Raw genomic sequence first — 25,983 nt, 5'->3', positions numbered from 1 at the left:
CTGCTGGTTTTATTGTTATTGAGTGGTTATTTGATAGTTCCCGAATCGCTTCGAATTCAAGATTGCTTGTATTTTTGAAGACTTTTACGGTGTTGGGATCCAATTCTCTTACATCCTTCATCACAGCTTTTTCGAAGGCCAGTAGTTCTACTGGTAGGTTTTGAGGTGGTGGAACAAAAGTGGATTTCTTTTTCAGTCCCGTGTCCGACCTCGATGTTTGTGTTGGCTCATTGTCTTTGAAGAAGACCTGTAGCTTTAGTTTCCTCAAAAATTCTTTCAGCTCTGCACACAATCTGAACTTGTCAGTGGTAGGTGTTGGTATGAAGCCTAGTCCTTTATTTAATACTTGTTTCTGGATTTCCGTCAGAGCCAGAGTTGATAGATTCACTACTAGATCTGGGGGTTGCTCGTTGATTGTTCTGGCGGCCCCTTGCTCCGTGTGTGGCGTCTCGAAACTTCCACAGGCTCTGCCCATTGTACTTGTTGGCCGGTTTTGTTCTTCGCTCTCTGAGTCGTTTGGCCTCTCCCTAAAAAAGGGCGAGATTGGTTGCTTTGGTTGATGTTCCAATTTTGGAATTGTTGTTGGGGATACATCGGAGGAAACTGTTGTGGTCCATAGAAGAATGGTGGTGGAGGGCCGAAAGGCGGCTGGTAGGTAGGCCACATTTGAGGTTGGTTACCTCGGTATCTCCCCGCATTTCCTCTGCCTCTCCTTTGCTTTCTATTTGGAGTGTAATTATAAACTTTTGGCGAATTTGCCGAATCTGAGCCGCTATCGGATCCGTCGCTATCTGTGTTGTATCCGGGGTTTCTATTGCTTGGTTTGTAGTCGTCCCGTATGTATGGATAGACTACTTCATGAGAAAAAATTTTCTTGTCTTTATCCAATTTTGTGTATTTTGAATCTTTCAGACTGATCTCAAATTCAGTCATTGTTTTATTCAATTCGTCTAGTCTTTTTTTGAGTTCAGCTGGAGCTATGTATGTCTTCAGGTGGACCTCCAATGTCTGAATTTCTTCCTTTAGTGTTTCGGATAGGCGAGCTGCTGTTTTAATAATCAGGACTAGCCAGTCCCTGGTGCAGTGCCATGATATCAATGACCAGTCTTTTTTGAATTGTTTATCGTTTTGGAAAATGAAAGGTTCATTGCGGACTATTAGGCCTCTTGGTGCAGTGCTGACTTTTAGATATTCTGCCATCATTACGCCATGTATTAGGGTTTTGATTTGTAGTCTTTTGAGTTCTGTTAGTTCATCCCAATCTTGGTTGGAATCCCCACTTGGTCTGTTAGGTGCCCCGGTGTGTGGTAAAATGGAGGCCATAACTCTCTCGATCTCCTCTTCCGAAAACGAGAGGCCGGTGATCTCTGCCATTTTAGTAAAAAGAGGTAGCTTTAACTCTCAAGTGTGTCCAAAGAAAATGTGCTTCACTGTTCTGCGGGGCCAGGTATAGGAAAACCTGTCCCGAAATAGGTTATATTCCCGCAGCCAGGGGCTGCTTGAACCACAACGGAGTAGAGGGAAAAAGGAGGTTTACTAAAGAACAGGTCGTCCTCCTAGGTACAGTTACAAAGATGAAGCCAGTGTCTGGGTTCAGGGACCTGTCTTGTGTGTGGGCTATCTACCAGGAATGTGTTGGTGTAGCCGATCAGAAAGAAAAGAATTTTTCTTTCTTGTTATCCCCTCACTCACCGGAGTTTCCTCACGGTGACATGCTTCATCATCGGGGTCATCCCAGTTCTCTACGAAAAGGGGCGTGCTGCGACTGTCGAGCTACGAAGGAGCACTATGAAGTGAAGGACTATGTGTGGTGACAAACTAGGTCAATTTACATCCTCCAAAGATGGCCGCTACAACATTCTAGTCTCTCCTAACCGGAAGTCTATACCTATAAAAACCATAGACGCTTGGACCATTCCTTAAGATGCGGTCCAAGGGGAAGCAGCTAGGTAAAACCATGCGGCATTGCTGATTAGGAAGTAAGTTATATCCATCCAGACCTAAGAACTCTTTTTGGGCACATGAGACTCGTACTTTGAGGAGTAGAAACCTTACAATATTAACTCTGTTTTTACACCTTGATTAACTTTGTAGCATTGTTTCCAATGAGGCGATACCGCCCCCCATGAGACCATGATGTGCCATTTTGCACCAACAAAAGTAATTATTGATAACACTTTTTCTCTTTTTGTGTGTCCGTTTTGTGTATTCACTGTTATCTGTAAAGTCACTGTCTGTATGTCTGACCCGATTCCTCACGGTAGTTTCACTTCCAGTGTCAATCGCCGACAGACTTCAGACTCAAAAGTATGCACGTCCCTGTATGGAAAAACTCGCACCATATAATCTACGTGCATGAAAGAACGTGCATGGATAATTGCACGTCCTGAAGGACTAAAAGACCCCGATCTCGGCTGAGATAGGGGCAATGTAACTTTTAACATTGTTCTGTTCATATCTTTTACAGGTTCGCCAATGAACAAAAAACAACGCGTGTACCAAGTTGGAACAGCGTCAATCACTGTAAATATTTTTCTGCACTAATTTAATATTTGCATCCTAAATCTAGGTTTTTTAGGAGTGGTATTATACAGGGCTGGTCCCTGTATGGTCCTGACGAAACGCTAGGGGTAGCGTGAAACATGTTGACCAGATACTGAACCAACCCACATCACAGGTTGGTCCACAGTACAAACCCCACTTTTAACATACCGGTCTAGGAGCAGAATAAAACATTGAGGCCCACTAGCACGGTATTTTTAACACTCACACACACATCCACTCCACTTACTCTCACCACACATAGTCCTTCACTTCATAGTGCTCCTTCGTAGCTCGACAGTCGCAGCACGCCCCTTTTCGTAGAGAACTGGGATGACCCCGATGATGAAGCATGTCACCGTGAGGAAACTCCGGTGAGTGAGGGGATAACAAGAAAGAAAAATTCTTTTCTTTCTGATCGGCTACACCAACACATTCCTGGTAGATAGCCCACACACAAGACAGGTCCCTGAACCCAGACACTGGCTTCATCTTTGTAACTGTACCTAGGAGGACGACCTGTTCTTTAGTAAACCTCCTTTTTCCCTCTACTCCGTTGTGGTTCAAGCAGCCCCTGGCTGCGGGAATATAACCTATTTCGGGACAGGTTTTCCTATACCTGGCCCCGCAGAACAGTGAAGCACATTTTCTTTGGACACACTTGAGAGTTAAAGCTACCTCTTTTTACTAAAATGGCAGAGATCACCGGCCTCTCGTTTTCGGAAGAGGAGATCGAGAGAGTTATGGCCTCCATTTTACCACACACCGGGGCACCTAACAGACCAAGTGGGGATTCCAACCAAGATTGGGATGAACTAACAGAACTCAAAAGACTACAAATCAAAACCCTAATACATGGCGTAATGATGGCAGAATATCTAAAAGTCAGCACTGCACCAAGAGGCCTAATAGTCCGCAATGAACCTTTCATTTTCCAAAACGATAAACAATTCAAAAAAGACTGGTCATTGATATCATGGCACTGCACCAGGGACTGGCTAGTCCTGATTATTAAAACAGCAGCTCGCCTATCCGAAACACTAAAGGAAGAAATTCAGACATTGGAGGTCCACCTGAAGACATACATAGCTCCAGCTGAACTCAAAAAAAGACTAGACGAATTGAATAAAACAATGACTGAATTTGAGATCAGTCTGAAAGATTCAAAATACACAAAATTGGATAAAGACAAGAAAATTTTTTCTCATGAAGTAGTCTATCCATACATACGGGACGACTACAAACCAAGCAATAGAAACCCCGGATACAACACAGATAGCGACGGATCCGATAGCGGCTCAGATTCGGCAAATTCGCCAAAAGTTTATAATTACACTCCAAATAGAAAGCAAAGGAGAGGCAGAGGAAATGCGGGGAGATACCGAGGTAACCAACCTCAAATGTGGCCTACCTACCAGCCGCCTTTCGGCCCTCCACCACCATTCTTCTATGGACCACAACAGTTTCCTCCGATGTATCCCCAACAACAATTCCAAAATTGGAACATCAACCAAAGCAACCAATCTCGCCCTTTTTTAGGGAGAGGCCAAACGACTCAGAGAGCGAAGAACAAAACCGGCCAACAAGTACAATGGGCAGAGCCTGTGGAAGTTTCGAGACGCCACACACGGAGCAAGGGGCCGCCAGAACAATCAACGAGCAACCCCCAGATCTAGTAGTGAATCTATCAACTCTGGCTCTGACGGAAATCCAGAAACAAGTATTAAATAAAGGACTAGGCTTCATACCAACACCTACCACTGACAAGTTCAGATTGTGTGCAGAGCTGAAAGAATTTTTGAGGAAACTAAAGCTACAGGTCTTCTTCAAAGACAATGAGCCAACACAAACATCGAGGTCGGACACGGGACTGAAAAAGAAATCCACTTTTGTTCCACCACCTCAAAACCTACCAGTAGAACTACTGGCCTTCGAAAAAGCTGTGATGAAGGATGTAAGAGAATTGGATCCCAACACCGTAAAAGTCTTCAAAAATACAAGCAATCTTGAATTCGAAGCGATTCGGGAACTATCAAATAACCACTCAATAAAACCAGCGGACAAGGGTGGAGCAATAGTCTTACAAGACACCGAAAAATACAGACAGGAATGCCTTCGACTCCTAGCAGATACTAGGAATTACATTATCATCAAGGATGATCCTACTGAGAAAATAAGAATCAGCATAGCACACCTCATCGAGGAAAGTCTGGTAAATGACTGGATGGATAAAAAGGAATCCGAATTCTTAATCAACAGCAAACCAGTGATCCCATACTTCTATACAATCCCGAAGATTCATAAACGTATGGAAGACCCCCCAGGAAGGCCTATAGTCTCTGGTATTGGGTCTATATTGGAACCAGTATCAAGATATGCGGACGCCTTTCTCCGTCCCATTGTTCAGAAAACAGATACCTATCTGAAAGATACTAAAGACGTACTATGCCTTTTGAAAGAAAATCCTTTTGACCCCACATCTAGCATTTTGATAAGCCTAGATGTGGAGAGTCTTTACACAAGCTTACCGCACAAGGAGACATTGGAAATCTTGGAAGAAGTTCTGTTTGAGGAGGAGTGGACATATCACGCACCCAGACATGTGGTACTAGAATGCTGTAGACTAGCGCTCACAGAAAATTTCTTCCGATTCGAAGAAACCCTATACCGCCAACAACACGGGACCAGTATGGGCAGCACTTTTGCGCCGAGCATAGCGGGACTATATGTCCATCAATTAGAGAAAAAGAAAATCCTAACAGCCACCAATCCCCACATGGACCACATAAAATTATGGAAACGTTATATCGACGACATTCTGTTGATATGGAACGGCAATGAGGAAGAGGCATTGAGATTCTGCGAATGGCTAAATGAACAAGATCCATTTTTAAAATTCACCAACACCATGAGCAGGAGCCATCTGGTGTTTTTGGATCTGAACATCTGGGCTAGAGACGGAATGTTGATAACAACAACTCACCACAAACCGACCTCCAGAAACTGCCTCCTTACCTTTAACAGTTTTCATCCAAGACATCTCAAACAAAACCTCCCCTTCGGGCAGTTTCTCCGACTACGTAGAAATTGTTCTTACAAAGCAGACTATCTATCCCAAGCGGATGAATTAAGCATAAAACTGCAACAAAGAAACTACCCGAAGAAAATGGTACAAAAGGCTTGCAAGAGAGCGAGCAACAACAACAGAGAGGCTCTTTTGGAACCGAAAACAGCTAAACCACCTAATAGCGAGAGGCCAATTTGCATCACGACTTTCGACAAAGTATCTGATCAAGTAAGCAAGATCGTGAACAAACACTGGACAATTCTGAACAGTGGCGAACTAAACATTCCCAAACCGATGTTTAGTCACAGAAGAGGGAGGAATCTGAAGGACTATTTGGTACACACGAGACCAAAACTAACAGAAAACACGAATAGACTGCAACCACTTCCGAACGGACACTACCCATGCAACAACTGCAGCGTGTGTCATCTAACCTCAGTAACCAAAAAAATCACTTTCAACAATAACACCACATGGCAACTCAAGGAATTCTCTAATTGCAATACGAGCGGAGTGGTGTATTTGATCACGTGCACATGCAATCTGCACTATGTTGGCATGACAACAAGGAAAGTAAGCACCAGGATTGTAGAGCACAGAAGCAACATCCGCTGTAAGAAGTCAACAACCCGAATGACCAACCACTTCATCGAGAGAAATCATACACCAAACGATCTGAGATGGGTCGTCTTGGAATGCGTAAAAAACAGAGAAAATCTTGACAAAATTCTTCACGAACGTGAACAGCGCTGGGTTTTTAAACTCCAGACGGATACCAGAGGATTGAACGATGACATACCTTGGGGTGTTCTAAATAGATAACATTCCTATACCATCAAAAACTCCTGAGAACCCCCCACGTAACTGTAAAAATCCCCATGTAAACAATGAAATCTAAGGGACTAGGCCTATTGAAAAATGGGAATAGAAAAAAGACCCAAACTAGGTCAATTTACATCCTCCAAAGATGGCCGCTACAACATTCTAGTCTCTCCTAACCGGAAGTCTATACCTATAAAAACCAAGACGCTTGGACCATTCCTTAAGATGCGGTCCAAGGGGAAGCAGCTAGGTAAAACCATGCGGCATTGCTGATTAGGAAGTAAGTTATATCCATCCAGACCTAAGAACTCTTTTTGGGCACATGAGACTCGTACTTTGAGGAGTAGAAACCTTACAATATTAACTCTGTTTTTACACCTTGATTAACTTTGTAGCATTGTTTCCAATGAGGCGATACCGCCCCCCATGAGACCATGATGTGCCATTTTGCACCAACAAAAGTAATTATTGATAACACTTTTTCTCTTTTTGTGTGTCCGTTTTGTGTATTCACTGTTATCTGTAAAGTCACTGTCTGTATGTCTGACCCGATTCCTCACGGTAGTTTCACTTCCAGTGTCAATCGCCGACAGACTTCAGACTCAAAAGTATGCACGTCCCTGTATGGAAAAACTCGCACCATATAATCTACGTGCATGAAAGAACGTGCATGGATAATTGCACGTCCTGAAGGACTAAAAGACCCCGATCTCGGCTGAGATAGGGGCAATGTAACTTTTAACATTGTTCTGTTCATATCTTTTACAGGTTCGCCAATGAACAAAAAACAACGCGTGTACCAAGTTGGAACAGCGTCAATCACTGTAAATATTTTTCTGCACTAATTTAATATTTGCATCCTAAATCTAGGTTTTTTAGGAGTGGTATTATACAGGGCTGGTCCCTGTATGGTCCTGACGAAACGCTAGGGGTAGCGTGAAACATGTTGACCAGATACTGAACCAACCCACATCACAGGTTGGTCCACAGTACAAACCCCACTTTTAACATACCGGTCTAGGAGCAGAATAAAACATTGAGGCCCACTAGCACGGTATTTTTAACACTCACACACACATCCACTCCACTTACTCTCACCACACATAGTCCTTCACTTCATAGTGCTCCTTCGTAGCTCGACAGTCGCAGCACGCCCCTTTTCGTAGAGAACTGGGATGACCCCGATGATGAAGCATGTCACCGTGAGGAAACTCCGGTGAGTGAGGGGATAACAAGAAAGAAAAATTCTTTTCTTTCTGATCGGCTACACCAACACATTCCTGGTAGATAGCCCACACACAAGACAGGTCCCTGAACCCAGACACTGGCTTCATCTTTGTAACTGTACCTAGGAGGACGACCTGTTCTTTAGTAAACCTCCTTTTTCCCTCTACTCCGTTGTGATTCCTGTAGAATGACAGGAGGGTAATATTTAGAAATGGGTTCATTCCAGTGTACGGTCTGTACAGTTCACAGCGGAAGGGAGAAGGTCTTATGTATTATGTAATACAATTAGAGATCAGTGCTGCGTACCGATGCAACAGGTAGCAGCAGAACAGTGTGTGTCTGTTGGCCAGGGCCGGATGAAAAGAGCCCGAGGTGACCGCAACAGTTAAATAGACTGGGATCCCGCTAAAACCAGCTCATAGTTTCACCTCAGGCATCACTTGCGATTATCGCCTAACTGTGTTATCTGGTTTTCCGGTGTCAACAGAAGATAGAAGTGAAATGTGGCAATATTTTTTATAATGGCTGGCAAAACACAGGTGCTGACCTAGGCATTATAAGAGTGCCCAGTAATTTAATACTAACAAGGATGGCCATGTGTTTTGTAAAGAATTAATTACAATATCTAGAGAGTGCGTGCCGCATGCGCACCGCTCGGTGTGAGTTAGTAGTGTATTCACTCGTGTTGGTTGCACACTCATTTAAACAATATACATTACAATTTAGTTATAAACCTAGTATGCTTGTTCCGCACCTTTGCAGATATGACCCCTTTGGTCATAACAGGTGTTGTTTAATTAAAACGAATGCTGCTGCGCGCCAAATGTCAGTGCCCGCACTGTAGTGACCAAGCAAAGCATGGTGGTATTTTACATTCATCTGGACAAAATGCACTACAATTTTATGATGTATACTATATGATTTTGCTATATCTTTGTGGATATTGACCATTGGCCATAATGGTTATTGTTTGATAAGTAACATAATTGTTGTCTTGGGCAAAATGATGTCACAGCAACGTACATGAATTGAGGTTAGACAACTAAGCAATGGAGGGGAGCTCAATGTCGGTAATAGAGTTAGACAAAACATCAGAAGACACGATCATACAATGGCTGGCAAAAAAACATCATTCAATGTGTGAGTTCATGAATTTGCCTTTTACAAATTAGTTATACCCACATATACATAGATGTAAAGTGTAATGCATGGGAGTCAAGGGACCCATGAGTGAACTACCTAGGTACTTCTCTTATAAAGTGGCAGTGTACTCAGTTGTTATAGTACATTAGTGCTGAAACTGACTCTTATATTACTGGTTCCTCTCTAATGTACTACATTTCTCTTCGCACATGTGCAGCACCCGACTGGTCCCTTCTGAGTATCCTTTACTTCTTTTTCTCACTTGATGTGACACCTATCCATCACCCTGCTGCGCCTACACTCTCTCAGGTACTAAGTGACCCTTAGCGCTCAAATTTAAGCACTATTACTATTATCATGGCCACATACTTATAGTCTCCTTCTCTTTTTAGATGTCCCTGTAAGTAGGTGGAATCTGACTATATGGTTACCCCCACCTTTTGCCTGGTGTTTTGCTGGTTTTCGACTTAGTTGGGCTGGGATCCTTCAATTCAGGGCCCCAGTCTATCTGCTTTCTCTATAAAATGGACTCCATGTACTTTAGGTAAATACCAGATTGGGTACTAGGTCACCCTTGTGAGTCCCTTTAAATGGTACCTTAGGTACCCAGGGCATATGTGCACCCAAGGCCTTCCAGGGGCTGCAGCATGTATTATGCCACCCCTGGTTGGGCCTCCAGACTGACACCACAGGTCTGCAATTGCAGCCTTGGTAAGGTGGTGTAATCTCCCCTTACTTAGATATAGTATACCTATATCTATATATATATCCGAAGATAACCCCGACCACATCCAGAAGGCACCCGGTGAGGAAGGAGACTCAGGCCTCTGCAGCAAAGTTTCAGGCAAGAAATACTTTATTGATCACCTCTCACGACAACGCGTTTCGAGCTATGCAGCCCTTGATCACATTCAGCTCAAACTGTGCCATTTTTTTCTTTATATACACATATAGCGAAAGTGCACACCTGGGTTGTATTAAAGAAACAGCCACTGGGTCAAAAGACAGTGTGAAAAGACTTACAAAGCAAGGTGTGCAAAGTACTTCTTCTATACCTTACACAGATACATGCTCATATGCTATTAATTTAATTTTAAAATGTATGTGTATATCGCACACAACATTAATTTAACAAATATAGCAATTTCAACAACTGCAGGTATTGAGGTAGAAATATAAACTGTGCATGAATGCTCAAAAATGTCTCTCTGGATAAATCCATGTTATATCAACATCTTAGTCTCTTATTTCACACATGCACTGCCCATGAGCATTATAATTCTAACCGGATAAATCCAAGCAACCCAACTACCCAATAAAAGTGCTTAGTGCTAAGGTCCTAGAATTAGGAACTAACAAGACAGTGCAAAAAAACAGTTTTGTGCAAAATAGCATAAAAAAGTGCAGTGCAGTATTAAATATATTAAAACCTTGATTAATATTATAAAATACAATATAAATAGTTAATAGCAAGCACGTATTATAATTCATCAATAATAAAATACTCCGTCTGGGGTAAAATATTAAAATTGATAAAATTATTAGAAAATTGGCATACTGCTAAAAAAAACATTATATTATAAAAACAATAATCAAGGCGAGGTATGAAAAAGGTAACAGATGACTATTTGGAAACTATGTATAAGTCTATAATGGAATCAGAAAATTGATGGACATACACATTATAACCATTGTTATTATCCACAAGACAATCCATATTACATCCTTACAAAAAAGTGTGCATATGTTCTGTATTGTTTATTCCCTGTGGCCACTTACTATCAAACTCTAATATGAACTTTGTCTCGAGTTGCCTGAGCTGTCGCTCTCTATTAACGCCCCTCTTAGATTTCGGTATGGCACTAACAACAGACATTAGACAGCTAATGTTTTTATCATGGCAACTAGCAAAGTGTCTGGCCACAGGGTAAGCAGGATCATTATGTAATATTGCCCTTATGTGCTGCAATATTCTGACGTGCACTGGCTGCTTAGTTCTACCGATGTAGTTTAGCCAGCAAGTGCACGTCAAAACGTAAACTGCACATTCGGTTTTGCAATTGTAACTGCCTCTTATTGGAACAGGAGATGTTTCAAAGGGTGTGCAATAGCTTGTCTTATTGCACCCGAATTTGCAGGCTCGGCATGAAGTACAGCGTCTAAAGCCATTGACAGTGTGTAACCAAAGTGGTGGTTTCCTTGTTTCTGGCGAGTTTTTGTCAAGTTCCGTGCCCATAGATTTACCTTTTCTAAAAGTAATTGGTGGTGTTTTGGGCAACCTTTCTTGTAACATCACATCAGTCAAAACAATTGGCCAGTGTTTAGTCATGATGGCTCTAATTCTTCTCTCTTGCCTAGAAAAAGTGGTAATAAATCTAGGACTATCAGAAACTTCCTTCACTGGATTTTGACCAGAATGGGGCTTAGTGAACAACGTACTTCTAGGACGCTCACTGGCTTTGTTAATGGCGTTTTTAATGATTTTATTGCTGTAACCTCTATTTTTGAGATGCTTGCACATTTCCTCTTGACATGTGAAAAAGTCTGCATTATCACTACAAATGCGTTTCAATCTCAAAATTTCCCCATATGGGATACTTGCTATGAGATGTTTAGGGTGGGAACTTTCAGCGTGTAACGTTATGTTCCCAGCTGTGGGTTTACGAAATAGCGTAGAACATAATATCCCTTCCTTGACCTGAAGCCTCACATCAAGGAAATCAATTTGTAGTTTACTAATGGTGGAGGTAAAGTTTAAATTCACGCATTTGTCATTAATGGCTGCAATGAACAATTCTGCCTCTTCCTGTGTTACCTGCCATAATAGGAACACATCATCAAAGTACCGATAATAAGCATTGACCTGAGCGTCAAATATAGTCTTGTGAGTACGCCTGAGGACCTGTTCCTCCCACCAGCCAACATGTAAACATGCATAGCTCGGGGAGAAACAGGCCCCCATAGCGACTCCTCTTAGTTGTTTGTATAAGGCATCATTGAAAAGAAAGAAATTGTTGTGCAAACACCAATCAATCAATGCAATGATAACTTTGTTATGTACATAGTATTCAATGGGACGCGTGGATAAATAATATTTAATGGTCTCGAGTCCTTGACAGTGGTCAATGCTAGTATGTAACGACTCTATGTCGACTGTAATTAACAAAAGGTCGTCCGACCATGTTGTCTTATCTATTTTTAAAAGGAAGTCGCCAGTATCTTTTACGTAACTGGGAAGGGTAACCACTAACTCTTGCAAAAAATAGTCAATATATTGACCAAGATGTTTTCCCATGCTTCCCATAGCAGAGATAATGGGCCTTCCAGGAACAGGCGTTCTACCTTTGTGTATCTTAGGAATAAGACACAAAATGGGGAGTTTGGGAAATTCATTGTATGAAAATTTAAACTTCTCATTAGAGACGAGGCCTTCTCTTTTCCATTGACACAACAATTTATAAATATTTTCTTTAGCCTTATCGTATTCTTTAGAAATGACTTTTTTATAGCAAGCAGTATCCTCAAGTTGCCTGTTAGCTTCAGTAATGTAGTCTGATTTAGGCCATAATACGTTACCGCCTTTGTCAGACTTCTTAATTATTACGTCACAGTTGTTACCTAGTCTCTTCATTAAATTGGTATATGTCAAGTTCTTAAAGAACATACTTCTCTGCCATTTATTTTTCTTTACAGTATGATTTAGTTTCTTTATGTCTGACACAACCATATCGTGGTATGTATCTACTGAATCTTTGGGCATAATGGGTACAAACACAGACTCAGATTTGAAAGGACTGAGACCAGTACCTTTCTGCATGCAATCTATTCTGCGCAATCTATCTTGTGTGGACAAATCAACATTGTCTAAGATACCTGTATCTGCCTGTACATTGTTCCATTCATTAAGCAAAAGCACAACAGGAGCATCAGAAACCAATAAGGGGGGTAAATTCACATCTCCCACCGCTGTTGTTTCGGGAATGAGGTGAGGAGCCCTGTCATTTTTGGATGTAAAGAACTTTTTTAATTTTAGTTTTCAGGTGAAGCAATAAACATCAATACGTGTTTTGGCATAATTGAAATTTTCTCCTGGACAGTAATTGAGTCCCAGCGCTAATAACTGCTGTTCTGCTGCAATAAGTTCGACATTGCTGAGATTGATTACCGTTTAATCTATTACTGTCCCTTCTTTTTCCAATATGTTTTCTTTTTCTTTTTTGTGAGTTGCTTTCCAATGTTTCCGCTGTGCTCGTCGTCTTTTGTTCCTGTGTTTGTGCCGGATTGTTTTTTCTGCCTCTGACGCTAAGTTCTCAGTCTTTCCTCTACTAAAAAATCCAACTCTTCACTCATATTCAAGTGGATTTTATTTTTGCCCAAATGATCAATGCTTTCACAAGATGAGCTCAATGATGCCGGGGTTTCTGTATTAGAGGAAGATTCAACCAAATTAACAGTGGAACCAGTGTTCACAGAATTGCCAGCCAACTTTTCACTGTATTGCTTCCTTTTTGCTACAATTAACAATCAGAGGGGGGAGAGAGAGAAATCAGAATGGATTCATTCTCCCTGGGCATATTTAAATAAACAGTTAGAATCCACTCCTTGAGATTAAGGGTGTCTCCTCCACAGTTGGGAACACCTTTATGTTTTTAGGTCCCCTCACACACCAACAGGCCCCTAGACAAAGTCTTTTTTTGCTAGGAACATTACTTTTACCCGCACTGTAATTTTTCCTCACTTTTATTAGAAAATTCTGGTATTAGTTAGAGAAACGTGAGTAAGGTGGGGATTTGTGCACCCCGTCCTGAAGAAGGTGCTTCTGGCACCGAAACATGTCGATGCACACAAAAAGGAGGTAACGCACATTGTCAGCGTAGTGACCTACCACCCTCATTTTTAACAGCACCAGCCCGGGGGCTTATTAAATAATTTTTAGTCACCCCACGAGCCAGGTTCTTTTAACTATCACTATTTCCCAAACCCCACAATACACTCACATTTATTCAAAATACCCCCTCACCAACACCACACATAGTCTAACAAGTGCTCCCACGTCACCGTAGGTCGCAGCACGCCATACCCCGTAGAGGGGTACGATGACCCCGATGATGAAGCATGACACCAAGGGGCCTGTTGGTGTGTGAGGGGACCTAAAAACATAAAGGTGTTCCTTTTTGCTACATCATATTTTCTACTAAAAGTAAAAATGTGTCAATTTTCATAATCAGCCAGGTCCCTGGCGAATTTATGTGCTTTCCGTATTTTTATTTTGTACTCATGTTTTTTTATCTTTTCCTGCATAGCAGCTTTCGTGCTTGTGATGTACTCGGTGACAGGCATTTTGTCCAATTCAGCGTTTAGAGCCACTATTTCTTTAAGTATCTCGACACGATCAATTTTAGCATACTTAGTTAAAAGCTTTACAAAATTCATAGAAGCGTCCAAATTGAGTTCGCCCCATTCTCGGAGCATGTTGGGATTAGGTTTGTCGAAGCTTGGGGCGAGTAAAATCCTAAGACAGCGTGGTACGCGACTCACCTCAATGTATTTCGACAAGGATTTGTTTTCCCACCATTTAGTCACTTCTAACTTAGATTTTTTCTCCCAACTGTTTCAGTAATGTTTTCGCATCTCCATTAGCATCGGCATTGATATTAGACGCCGATGTGGTAGTAGGGCCTGATTTGCTTGGCAAGTTTCCAAAAAGCTCGTCAGCTGCGAGCTCGCGTGCTCTTTCCAATTCAGCCTCTGCTTCCGCTGACATTGTGAGATGGTGAGCGTAATAAAAATAAATTTACAGAGCGGCAGCCGCCTGCTCACACGTTGCCTGCAATTGCTGCTTTTCCCGTCTACCTTGTACGCCGTACCTCGTTTACAGGCTCTACGCCGCGCTTCACTCCGGATCAGCCGACCCAAGCAGATAAGCCCGGCCGGTACACAGACTTTCTGGCGATGGTAGGGGGAAGACCGCCAAACTTTCCACATATATATATAGACACATATGCACCTATAAGTCACTTCTATGGCAGGCCTTAACAATCCTGGAGGCAGAGTGCTTGATTTTATGTGAGAGGGTGGCCTAGCATGAGCTGAGCCCCTCTGCAGCTTCCGGAACCATCTCCTTATAGCTTTTCTATGATATTGCTATACAATATACTCTTAAGTGCATTATAATCCTCGCGGTTAATGCTAACTTTGGTTTGGCTTTATCAAAACATGTCGTGTAAGGTGTCAAACACTTTGGAATACTACCCCCCACCAGTTCTGGCTGTGGGAGTAGCATTCCACACTTCTAGAGGGAGAAGACATGTAGTTACTGGTAAACTCGGTTAAAGATAAACAGAGCCTCAGCATCAAAAAATGGATGCTGCTGCCACAGACACGAGTCTGCCCTCCTGCTGCTGGACGAAACTCTGGCAGGGGAGGCTTGGACAATAGGTTTCCTGTCCAGGAAGGTGCCAACACCTCCCCAGACAGGCTTTAGTGTATTGGGGCAGGGTGGTTTGCATTCAGTGAATGCTTTTCAGACACTGCCTGGGGCACAAAAGGTGCTCCATGCATTTCCCAGTTCAAACCGGTTGCTGGGGCACTCATCCCCAGCTCTGGCGTGAAACTGGACAAAGGGGAAGGGGTGTAACCACCCTCACCCCTGGCCTTTTCATAGGTGGGGCCAAAGAGTTAGTCCATCCCCTATTTTTACTATAAGAATAGAACTCCAGTCCCTAGGACTTTAGATTACCCTGGACGAAACTTTGCAACATATACCTTGGACCTTCGACATTCTACATCGACTGGAAGATGGAAGAAATCCCCCTTGTGGTCAAGGAGTGACCACCCTGTCCAAACAGGCAGCAAATGCATCTTTGCCGGTCTGCATTGTCGAGGCTTCCGCTGGATCCCAAAGACTATACACAAGACACAGACTTCCAGACATCTCTGACGCTGCTCTACGTTCCCAGCTAAGCTGAGACCTGTCGCTGACACGAGAGACGTGGAACCGGAACTCCTGGACATCCTGCATTTTGCAAGCTGCACCTACTTCCCGAGGTATCCCGAAGTTGTGCATTAGGGTGCTTGAAGCCCCAGCCCCAAGCACCATTTGCACCGAAGATCAGAGGCCCACACTCCACGAGTGTCCCATGGGCCCCCTTTGTGCATTTCAGCTTGACGTGTCTTCGCAGTTTCTAGTCCGTTGGCTAGTGAGCCCCCAAGAAGACTAACTTTTGATTTAACTTGTTTTCCTGGTTGCTCCAGGCTTGCTCCAACTTCTCCCCAAAAGAGAAGTTCCTCAGACCTTGCTGGTCTGCACCGAAGCCAATCTCAACATCTTGCGTGGATTGCGTTTGCCAAGGCTTATTGGGTCCAATACGGATATCTACACTGCAGTCAACTAGATCCTTTGTGGGACAGCTCAAATCCAGCTCCTGGTTGTCGTCGATGCCTCCTGGTCCTCGTGGCTGAAGAGACAAACTTCACCTTTTCACCTGAAATCACCCAACATCTGGTGGCATCTTCCTATCGCCGCCCTGGTCACTGGCAAGTGGCCCAGACTCTGTCTCCTCTGCTTTCAGGTTCTTCAGATCTCCGATCCACCCTTGGATCCACCTGTACACTTTTCCTCTGGTCGCCTGCAGCACTTCTTCGCAGCTCTCCATTGGAATCGACGCCGAAACCCGACACGAAAAGACACCTATGCACCCGGCTTCTGTCGGTGAGGTAACACGAGTACTCTGGTAGTGCCGAGGGTATTGGCCCTCCAAGTGTCCTAGTCTAAAAGGGTTTCATCGTAGTTAACCTAGAAGTGTCCTTAATCTTTAAAATTGTAACTTGTTTGTTTCCCATAGAAAGTCAATAGTAACCAGCTGCTGTGTTTAGTCACTGCAAGTGTCTCCCGTCGGCCTCCTGCACCCTATCCATTAGTGGTTCTAGACAGCCCCAGCGATTCCCAAGGCCCTAGGCCTGCTTTCTATTCCTCACATGGTTCTTATACCACTATTTTAGTATATGATTTGTGAGGCCCCTAGGGCAAAACGTATAATGTGCAACTTATCGTATGCTAATTAAGTTCCATGTATTGTACTTTTACCTCTGACCTCATAAAGAGTCCATAGGGGTTGTGTTTAGAATAAATACATATATATTTGATATATACCTTGTGTGGTGTGCTGTCATTTGGTACTTAAGAGATTATAAATGGTAAAACAACTTGCTTAACTCGCCTCTAATCTTAGCCTGAAGGCTGCTCTCCACAGCTACCACTAGGATAGCTTTCTTTAAGGTTGACTTTACAACCATCATCAATAAGGGTCGATTGGACTGGTGCAAGGTGCCCACTAGAATAGTGGACATCATATACCAGGCCAACTTTTCGCTGTCCCTACATTTCTAGGTCCTGAAGAGACCCTATATTGCACAAAGGGTCGAAATATCATTGACAAATAACTAAAGCAAACCATTAACCAGTGCTTATCATTGTAGAGAGACGCAGTTTATATTCTGTATATTTTGAAATGGTCGACTTCTTGGAAAATTGGAAACCATGCACATATGTCACTAATAAATCACTCTTGTTTTAGGTTCCATTCTCACTGGGGACACCACATACTATTGATCTTTTACTTCCTGTATGTATTTGATTAACTTTTCAAAACCATATAAATCGATTGTGAAAAACAGAAACAAAGGTGTATGTGGCCTTTTCCCATTTTGACATCATCCTAACACTTTCCATTGCGAATATACCTATAATTGAGCAAGACCATTGGTTTATGCCTATGTCCTAACTATAATTGGCCACAAGGCAGTTTTTTTAAAGCTGTTTTTCTTCAGTTTGGAAACTACATTCTTCAAATTATTTTGTGAACCCTGTTGTGAACCACAGCTGATCATAAACCCTTTAATCAACCTTATGGTTCGTGAATTGAGTTTTCTATTTATTTTATTTATTTATAAAGTTTTATATAGCGCAAACAAGATCCAAGGAATATCAGAGCGCTTTACATTAGGATGGGAGGAGGGAAATACATGCAAAATCGCCAACAAGTAGTCATGAAAAACAAACAGGAATGATCACTGTTTCTGGGACAGTTGCACCATGGAAGGTAATACATTAGGTAAATAAAACCGAGCCCAAATGGAGTCATTGTAAAAGAAAAAGAGGAGTAGTAACAAAAGAAGGTACAATGGAAGTAAGAGCAATGTACAAGGAGGGTAATACGGAAAATAGGTAAAAGCGGACCCTGAAGGTGTCATTGTATAGGAAAAGAGGAGAATTAACAAAAGATGATACAAAGGAAGTAAGAGCAATGACTTCGAGCAGGTGGGCCAATCCCAATTAGAGTAAGAATTTGTTCATGAAGAATCTTTTGGCTTCCACAATTTTGAACGGCGTTGTTGAAGAAATTCTGCATACTTCTGGAGGACGAGAGTTCCATATCTTTAGGGCGGCATCTGAGAAGACTCTGTGACAGGTTTTTTTTGCCCTAAGGATGGGTGGTTTTAAGAGGAAAGCATTGGCACTCCTTGAGTCTCTTGCCCCACAAGATAGCTCAAGTTTTTGCGCAAGGTACCTGGGAGTATTTAAGTGAAGAGCTTTGTGCGTCAGAACTGCAATCTTTAACTGAATTCGTGTATCATACGACAACCATTTCTAGTTCATGAACCTAAAGAGATAGTAATTATCTTTTACTTTGTGAACCACGTTTCGTTTGTACCAAAGGGCCATGAAATATTTTTTACTCCCATATTGTCCATAGCCCTATTTCGCAAACTCGGGATCCAGGTTTAAGACTCCTGCTCCTTTATCTGAGATGGGAAGGTTCTAGCCTCATCCTGCCTGACGAAGCTGTGACCATCTTGTTTTGTCAAACGCTGTCCAAAAATTTGCACCTTGTGGTTTATGAACAGGGATACATGGTTTGTGAGCTTTCTAAAGAAGTAGAAAATTGTTTTCAAGCCGAAAGTCATCTCAGCCATTCAAATGTATTTTCCAAACTGAATTTTCAAAATTTTGTTTAACTCTTTGATTGATTTTTATGAATTAACAAAAAGGATCTAATCAGCTGGAACTTCTTTAGAAAAAAGTAACTTGAAAATGTAGTATGTGTCTCACAAAATGCGATTCCCACTAAAAAATGAACTCTGACTGCCCCCTGACCAATTTGCTCAACGTTTTGATGAGAGAATCAGATACAAATGAGTTATGCAGCTGGCAAATTTGCTGCCATTGAAACATTATTAACAAAAGCCGAAAAGGAAATATCTCTATATGTCAGAGGATTCTACAACCAATAGCCCCAGGGGTGGCTAAAGGCAACTTCATTTCGTCCCGAGGTGCAGACGAAAATATTGGATATGCCCTATGATGGCCAGTTGCTCTTCGGCTCCAAAATTGATGAAGCATTGCAGATTATAAAAAAGGACACAGACACTGCGAGAGCTCTGGGCACTCTTCAGTACAAGAACCAGTCCTTTCGTTGGTCTAGAGGAAGGGGACAGTCCTCTTATAGAGCAAACTACCAATACAGGTCTTCATACTCTTCAGGCCAGAGTCAACCCCAATACCAGTAACACCAGCAACAGGGACAACAATCTTCTTATGGCAAGTCGTCCTTTCGTGGTAAAGGTCAGCGAAAAAACAACGGACATAGACAATGACATGTCTCTTCAGCCAGTCCTGGATTCCTTTCCCTCATCAAAAATTGGTGGAAAGATTTCCCACTTCTTGAAAAATTGGAAGAAGATTACCATGACCCGTTAGGTCCTGCAGTTAGTTCAATTCGGCCATTCTCTGGAATTTATGCAACTTCCCCCTCAAACTCCTCCCCGCCCAATGCATCACAAAAATCTTTGGCTGCTTCTCTAAGAAATCTCTCTTATGCTCCAGAAGGGGGCAATAGAGAAGATACCTCCATCTCAACGGGGAAGAGGATTTTATTCTTGCTTCTTTTTTATTCAGAAAAAGGAAAAGCAGTGGAGACCGACTTTGGACCTCAGGGCCCTCAACAAATTCCTGAAGAAGCAGTCGTTTTGCATGGTGACGATCCAGGAGGTCTTACAACTTCTAAAAGAGGAGGATTTCGTGACGTCCTTAGCCCTTCAGGACGCTTACTTCCATATCCCGATTCACAGGAATAACAAAAAATATTTAAGATTTGCAGTGTCAGGCAAACACTTTCAATTTTGCGTCCTGCCCTTCGGGCTCAAGTCTGCACCTCGCATTTTCACAAAATGTCTTTCCCCAGTAGCTGCATATCTCGGGCAGCACCATCATCAAGTCTTTCCGTATCTGGACGACTGGCTGATCAAGGCTCTATCCTTAGAAGACGCTGCCAGGTCTTCTAACACCTGTCTACAGCTTTTCGATTGTTTGGGTCTCACACTCAATCAGGAAAAATCAGTCCTTCAACCTTTTCAGCGCATCACCTTCCTAGGTGCAACCCTGGACACTCATTCGAAGAAAGCCTTCCCATCTCAAGAGAGGAAGGACAAGCTTTTGGCACTAGCTGTTCTAGTAGCTTCAAAGAAGGCCTTGACTGTCCGCCTTTTCAAGTCCCTTCTAGGGATGATGTCATCATGTATCTGCTTGGTTCCTCACTGTCGTCTGCGGATGCGACCTCTCCAGGAGGCACTCTCGAAGCAATGGGTCCAATGCACAGGGTCATTTGACGACCTCATGAAAGTGACTCCTCAGATAGTCAAGGCCCTGCAATGTGGATGTCTTCTCGGAACCTTTCTCAAGGTTTGCCATTCCTACTTCCAGCTGCTCCTCATATTATCACAACAGACGCTTCCTTGGAAGGTTGGGGAGCTTTTCTCCATGAGCTGCAGATAAGCGCAAAGTGGTCCCCCTTCGAGAAAGGGCTCCATATCAATCTCCTTGAACTGTGGGCAATCTTCCTTGCCCTTCAGGCTTTTCTTCCAAGAATCAAGAATTCCCTCGTGCTCGTCAGGACAGACAACACTAAGATGATGCACTACCTCAACAAACGGGGAGGGACGTGCTCGCTGACACTCTCTCACGAGTCGCAGAGAATCTGGAATTGGCTAATCCCAAACAAGGTATCTCTTTGGGCGGAGTACAACCCAGGCATGGATTCATTGAGCAGACAGAAAACCACATCTCACGAGTGGGAACTGGATCAGGAGGTACTCAGCCAAGTCTTCTCGCGATGGGGCACCCCTTCAGATCGACCTGTTCGCCACAAGATCTAACGCCAAATGCCCACACTTCACAAGTTGGCATGCCCAGACAGGACCTAGGGAATGCATTTTCAATCTCATGGTGCAACGTCTTTGCGTACGCCTTTCCGCCATTCCCTATGCTTCCCAGAGTCCTCAGGAAATTGAAGGCTGAGCCTTGTACTCTCATTTTAATAGCCCCATCTTGGCCACGCCAACATTGGTTCACGGAACTCCACCGCCTATCTCTGGAACCGCCAATGGTGTAAAGATCGAGGAATACACCCTTTCTCTTCCTCTTCCTCTCCGGAACAAGTTTTGCCTTATCTTCTCCATCTCGCAACCTCAGGCCTTGCTCACGCTTTCATCAGGGTCCACTTGGCAGTGATATCTCGTTACAGAAGATCTTCGAGGGTCCTTCTCTTTGGTCTCACAGACTGATCAAACAATTTTTGAAAGGACTCTACAGGACTTTTCCCCCTGTGAAAACGTTGCCACCTGCCTGGCGCCTTAACACAGTCCTAAATCAGCTCATGAAACATCCCTTCGAACCGGTGCACAGGACTTACCTGAAATATCTCTCTTGGAAGACAACTCTCCTGCTTGCACTCACCTCCGCGAGGCGGGTGAGTGAGCTACAAGCTTTCTCAATTCAGGATCCCTTTCTGCAATTTAAACAGGACAGAGTGGTTTTGCGAACAAATCCGAAATTTATTCCAAAAGTCCCATCGGACTGCCATCTCAACGAGCCTGTGGTCTTGCGCTCTTTCTTCCCAGTACTGCAGCGGAAAGGTCATTACACTCCCTGGATCTTAAATGTTGCTTTAAATTTTATATCGACAAGGAAAAGACTCTCAGAAAATCAAATCAGCTATTTGTGGCTTACAGTAGGCCCAGGAAGGGTCTGCCGCTCACTAAACAGAGCATTTCATGCTGGATTTCGGCAGCTATTTCATTTTGTCATGAACAAGCAGGGCATCGCCTGCAATCTAAAGTACGAGCCCATTCTACTAGGGCGATGTCTACATCCATGGCACTTTTTGCAGGGGTGCCTGTCATTGATATTTGCAGAGCGGCAACATGGAATGCGCCACATACCTTCAGTAGGCATTACTGCCTGGATGCAGAACTCATGAAGGATGCTGCGGTGGGACAAGCAGTACTTTGTCATCTATTTCAGTAGAGGTGAGCCTTCTTTCATCCCTCCATCCTTCTCATGTACACACATTACTCTATTGTATATTTTGATAGTATTTCTTGCTTGCAACTGTATGCTCCTATTAGTCGCTTGATATTGTATTATCTAATGACTCGCATATTCTATACCAACCAAAATGTGCTTTGTTCATTTCTTGCTACTCTGATTCAGGCATGTGAATCTATGAATGACACCCATAATACTGGATAAGAATTGTGTTACTTACCTGTAACTGCAGTTATCCAGTATTGGTGTCTTTCATAGATTCACATGCAACCCCCCGCCTCCCCTGGAAGGACTCACCTACTTCTCTCAGTGAAACGCCTACTTAGCTTTGTGCGTAAGAAAATCTGAGAGACTGAGGCTCCTTCCAGGAAGGTTCTAGAGGGAGGTTACAGCTGATTGGCTCTTTTCTAGAGTTTGGTCTTTTTGACAAAAGGACATGGATATGTTACTAATGTGAGGCCTGTAGGCCTATTACTCTATATGTCTATAGGACATTACTTTATTTATGTACCGGGGACTCCCATTCCAACCTACGGGGAATGATTCAGGCATGTGAATCTATGAAAGACACAAATACTGGATAACTGCAGTTACAGGTAAGTAACGCATTTCTTATGTTCACTTGTTACTATTGTCATGATAATAAAAACCTTTGTGGTGCTCCTTATCTGTATCATCCTCTTTCTGCTGCTCAGATCTTACAATAAACCTCTCTAAGCGTATCAGGTATTTCTTGTTGATCTGTACATAATGGATATGTTTGAATTTTGCATGCAAATGTTGGTATTCAAACTAGAAAAAACCTGTTGGTCACCTGTTTCTTGGCAGCGTCACAGAGCATGGATTACAACAACTGGACCTACCAGCTCAAACTCGCTCTGCTTTGGAACCGCCTGGATATAGCAAAGAGAGACATCTTCAACAGTGAATGGAGCTGGAGGGTAAGAGGGGGGTCAAAGGTTCTAAATTATCTATTGTTAGACCTGGCATCCTTGGTGTGGTTTTCCCCTGTCTTTTTGCCTCTGCCTCCTATGTTTTTGCTGTCTGCTGGATTTCGTTTTTTTTCTCTCTAGATGCTTTGGGCACTTTGCCAATGCTGGTCAGTGCGCAAGTGCTCCCTATGTGAATTGTGGTTATGGATTGGTGTTTCCATGAATGGCTTATTTGACTCACTATACTGCAGTATTTCTTGTTTATTCCCCACAGGCAGCAAGGAAGCGCGAGGGACCCCTACGTTAAACACGGTCTCATGGAGTAGTAGACTCCTGACAAAACAGTATGTTATGCCCACTGTGAGCTTCACAGAGTATTTTTTTCCCACAATATGTTTTTGACTCAACGATAATCACAGGGGCTAACTACAACCCAGAATTCGCCAAAAAAATAGAGTGTGTGTTTTATGTTCTATGTGTGTTTGTCTAGTATTTGTCTTTTTATAAATTTTCACTACAGGCACGTTCTCCATGTGTAGAATGACACCAACTTGTCTAGAAACCCGAACCGCACCTTTTTATGACTGTATCCACAGGTCGACACACTTATGTTTTTTTAAGGAACGGACCACCTGAAATTTTTTTTTGTCCTTTTCCTTTACAGGTCAGCTAAATAGCGGTTATCCAGTAGGTACATTGTATTACCTGCACTTGTAAATTTCACTTTTTTAGTATAAAATATCCAGAAAAAGTAGAGAAACGTGAGTAAGGTGGGGATTTGTGTACCCCAGTCTTGACACACACATAGAAGGTGGCGCACATAGGTTACGCCAAGACCTCCTCTCTCACCCTTTTTATTAGTACCAGCCTGGGGGCCAAATAAAGTTTTTGTTACCCCATGAGCCAGGCACTTTTTTAACTTCACTCACTATCAAACCCCACCACAGCACTCACTTAAATTCCCTTACCCACACCACACATAGCCACCATAAGTGCTCCCACGCAACCGTAGGTCGCAGCACGCCGCATCCCATAGAGGGGTGCGAGGACCCCAATGATGAAGCATGACACCAAGGGGCCTGTTGGTGTGTGAGGGGTACCAAAAAACAACCAGTCTGTTCCTAACCATCGTAGGGACACCCCCTTCCCCCTTCCTAATGGATTCCTTTTGTTTATAAAACTAACCAGGGAGAACGAATCCATTTAAGATTATTCTCGCCCTCCCCCTTTTGTTAACATTTTTATTTTCTTTCTTAGCCATCTTGTGTGCCCCTGCTAGTTTGTGTGTTGACTGTCCGGTTGTTTGGAGTAACAGGGGCTGGGGATGTGCATTCCCTTCAGACAGCCACTTGGGGGGTTGAGGTTTGTCCTGCCTTTCCTGGATGAGTCAGGGCTGGCCTGAATAGGCCTGGTCTGCCTTGGACAATGCGGTCTCCACCTCCTCCATGAAGCTGGGCCACAAAGGACAGAACTGGTTTGGACTGAGCTAAGAGACTTTCTGCCACAAGATAACAAAGGAAAATGTGGTATAAATTTTGGGGCCCAGACCCCAGAACATTCGATTACTTCTGGACTCAAGAGGAACCTTTTCCGAGGAGAAGAGCTGGGAAAGCTGAAGGAGAAATACTGCCCCTTTGCTGTGTGCTGTTGGTCTGCAGTGGCTGTTTCTGCCAAGGAGAGCACCAAGACTTTGCTGTGTGCTGTGTATCCTGCTTGAAGAAGATCTCCAATGGCTTGATTTCAAGTATGCCTCCTGTTCTGAAGTCTCAGGGACACAAAGACTTTGTTTCATCTGTCTCCTGCACCTGGTACTGCTGTTTCAGCTGCCACAGAGGAAATTGCAACACCGACGCCAGTGAGTGACTCCACACCCTGCAATGAAGGCTTGGGCCCTGCTCGTGAAGTGCACAATGGACCGCTCCGGCTTGCACCGCAGCCCTGCCGTGGCCGCACAGTACAGACTTTGACGCCGTCACCGTGGCTGCTGCCTGCACTGGAGCCGAGGGCTCCACTTGAGATGCTCACAATGCACCGCCCGACTCACACTGCAAACCCGACCTCACCGACGCCTGTGCTTCATCATCGCGGAGCCGATACCCGACATGGTTCACATCCCAAATCCATCGACCTCACATCATCGCAAGGAACCGACACTACCGCAAAGTCACCTCCCCGGCAACATTAATGAACCGACGCCTCACCTTCCCTGGACCGTAGTAAGGAACCAACACCTCACCTCCCCTGTGGTTATAAGGAACTGACACCACCTGGCGCCAACGAAGCATCACCTCCCCAATGCTTTGCACAGTCTTTGTTTTCATTGTTTACCAAGGTACTGTTATTCGGGGGTCCCTGTGACTCCAGGCCTGGCGCCACGCACCTGGCAGTCTGCGCCGTACTTTGGGATTTTCATCAGTCACGACATTGTAATAGCTCCAGGTGGAGCTTTTTGTTCCAGCAAACCGTATTTTTTGTTTACAACATATTTTTGATGATATCTTGACATATGTGTGGTGGATTTTTGTCATTTGGTCTTGTTTTGGGTTAGATAAAGATTCCTATTTTACTAAACTGGTGTGGTGTTCATTTGTAGTGTTTTCACTGTCTTACAGTATGTGTGCACAAATGCTTTACACACGGCCTCTGAGATAAGCCTGTCTGCTTGTGCCAAGCTACCAAGGGTGTGAGCAGGGGTTGTCTAAGGGCGTATCTCCCTTACCCTGACTAGTAGCAATGATCCCTACTTGGACAAAGGTGCAAACCATTGCCAACTAAAGACCCCCATTTCTAACATCCATGCACCCTCTCAGAGCCACTCCTGGCCTGACACCTAAGCTGAAGAGATAGAAAAACCAATAATCCTTGTA

The 25,983-nt window shown here is 43.5% G+C and overlaps 1 protein-coding gene across 1 annotated transcript in view; it reads left to right on the top strand.

Annotated features, from left to right (window-relative positions):
* The window catches only part of LOC147693352 (transient receptor potential cation channel subfamily M member 2-like), a 3,804,886-nt gene that overhangs the window by 659,100 nt on the left and 3,119,803 nt on the right, over positions 1-25,983 (top strand). The window contains exon 9 of the mRNA XM_086935946.1: positions 23,013-23,125. Coding sequence (XP_086792072.1) covers positions 23,013-23,125 — 113 coding nt within the window. The remainder of the gene's footprint in view (positions 1-23,012; positions 23,126-25,983) is intronic.

The sequence above is a fragment of the Lissotriton vulgaris genome, chromosome 8 (genome assembly GCF_964263255.1).
Source record: "Lissotriton vulgaris chromosome 8, aLisVul1.2, whole genome shotgun sequence".
Lineage (NCBI taxonomy): Eukaryota > Metazoa > Chordata > Amphibia > Caudata > Salamandridae > Lissotriton > Lissotriton vulgaris.
Note: the sequence above shows the minus strand (reverse complement) of the source record. Positions and strands in the feature narration are given on the sequence as shown.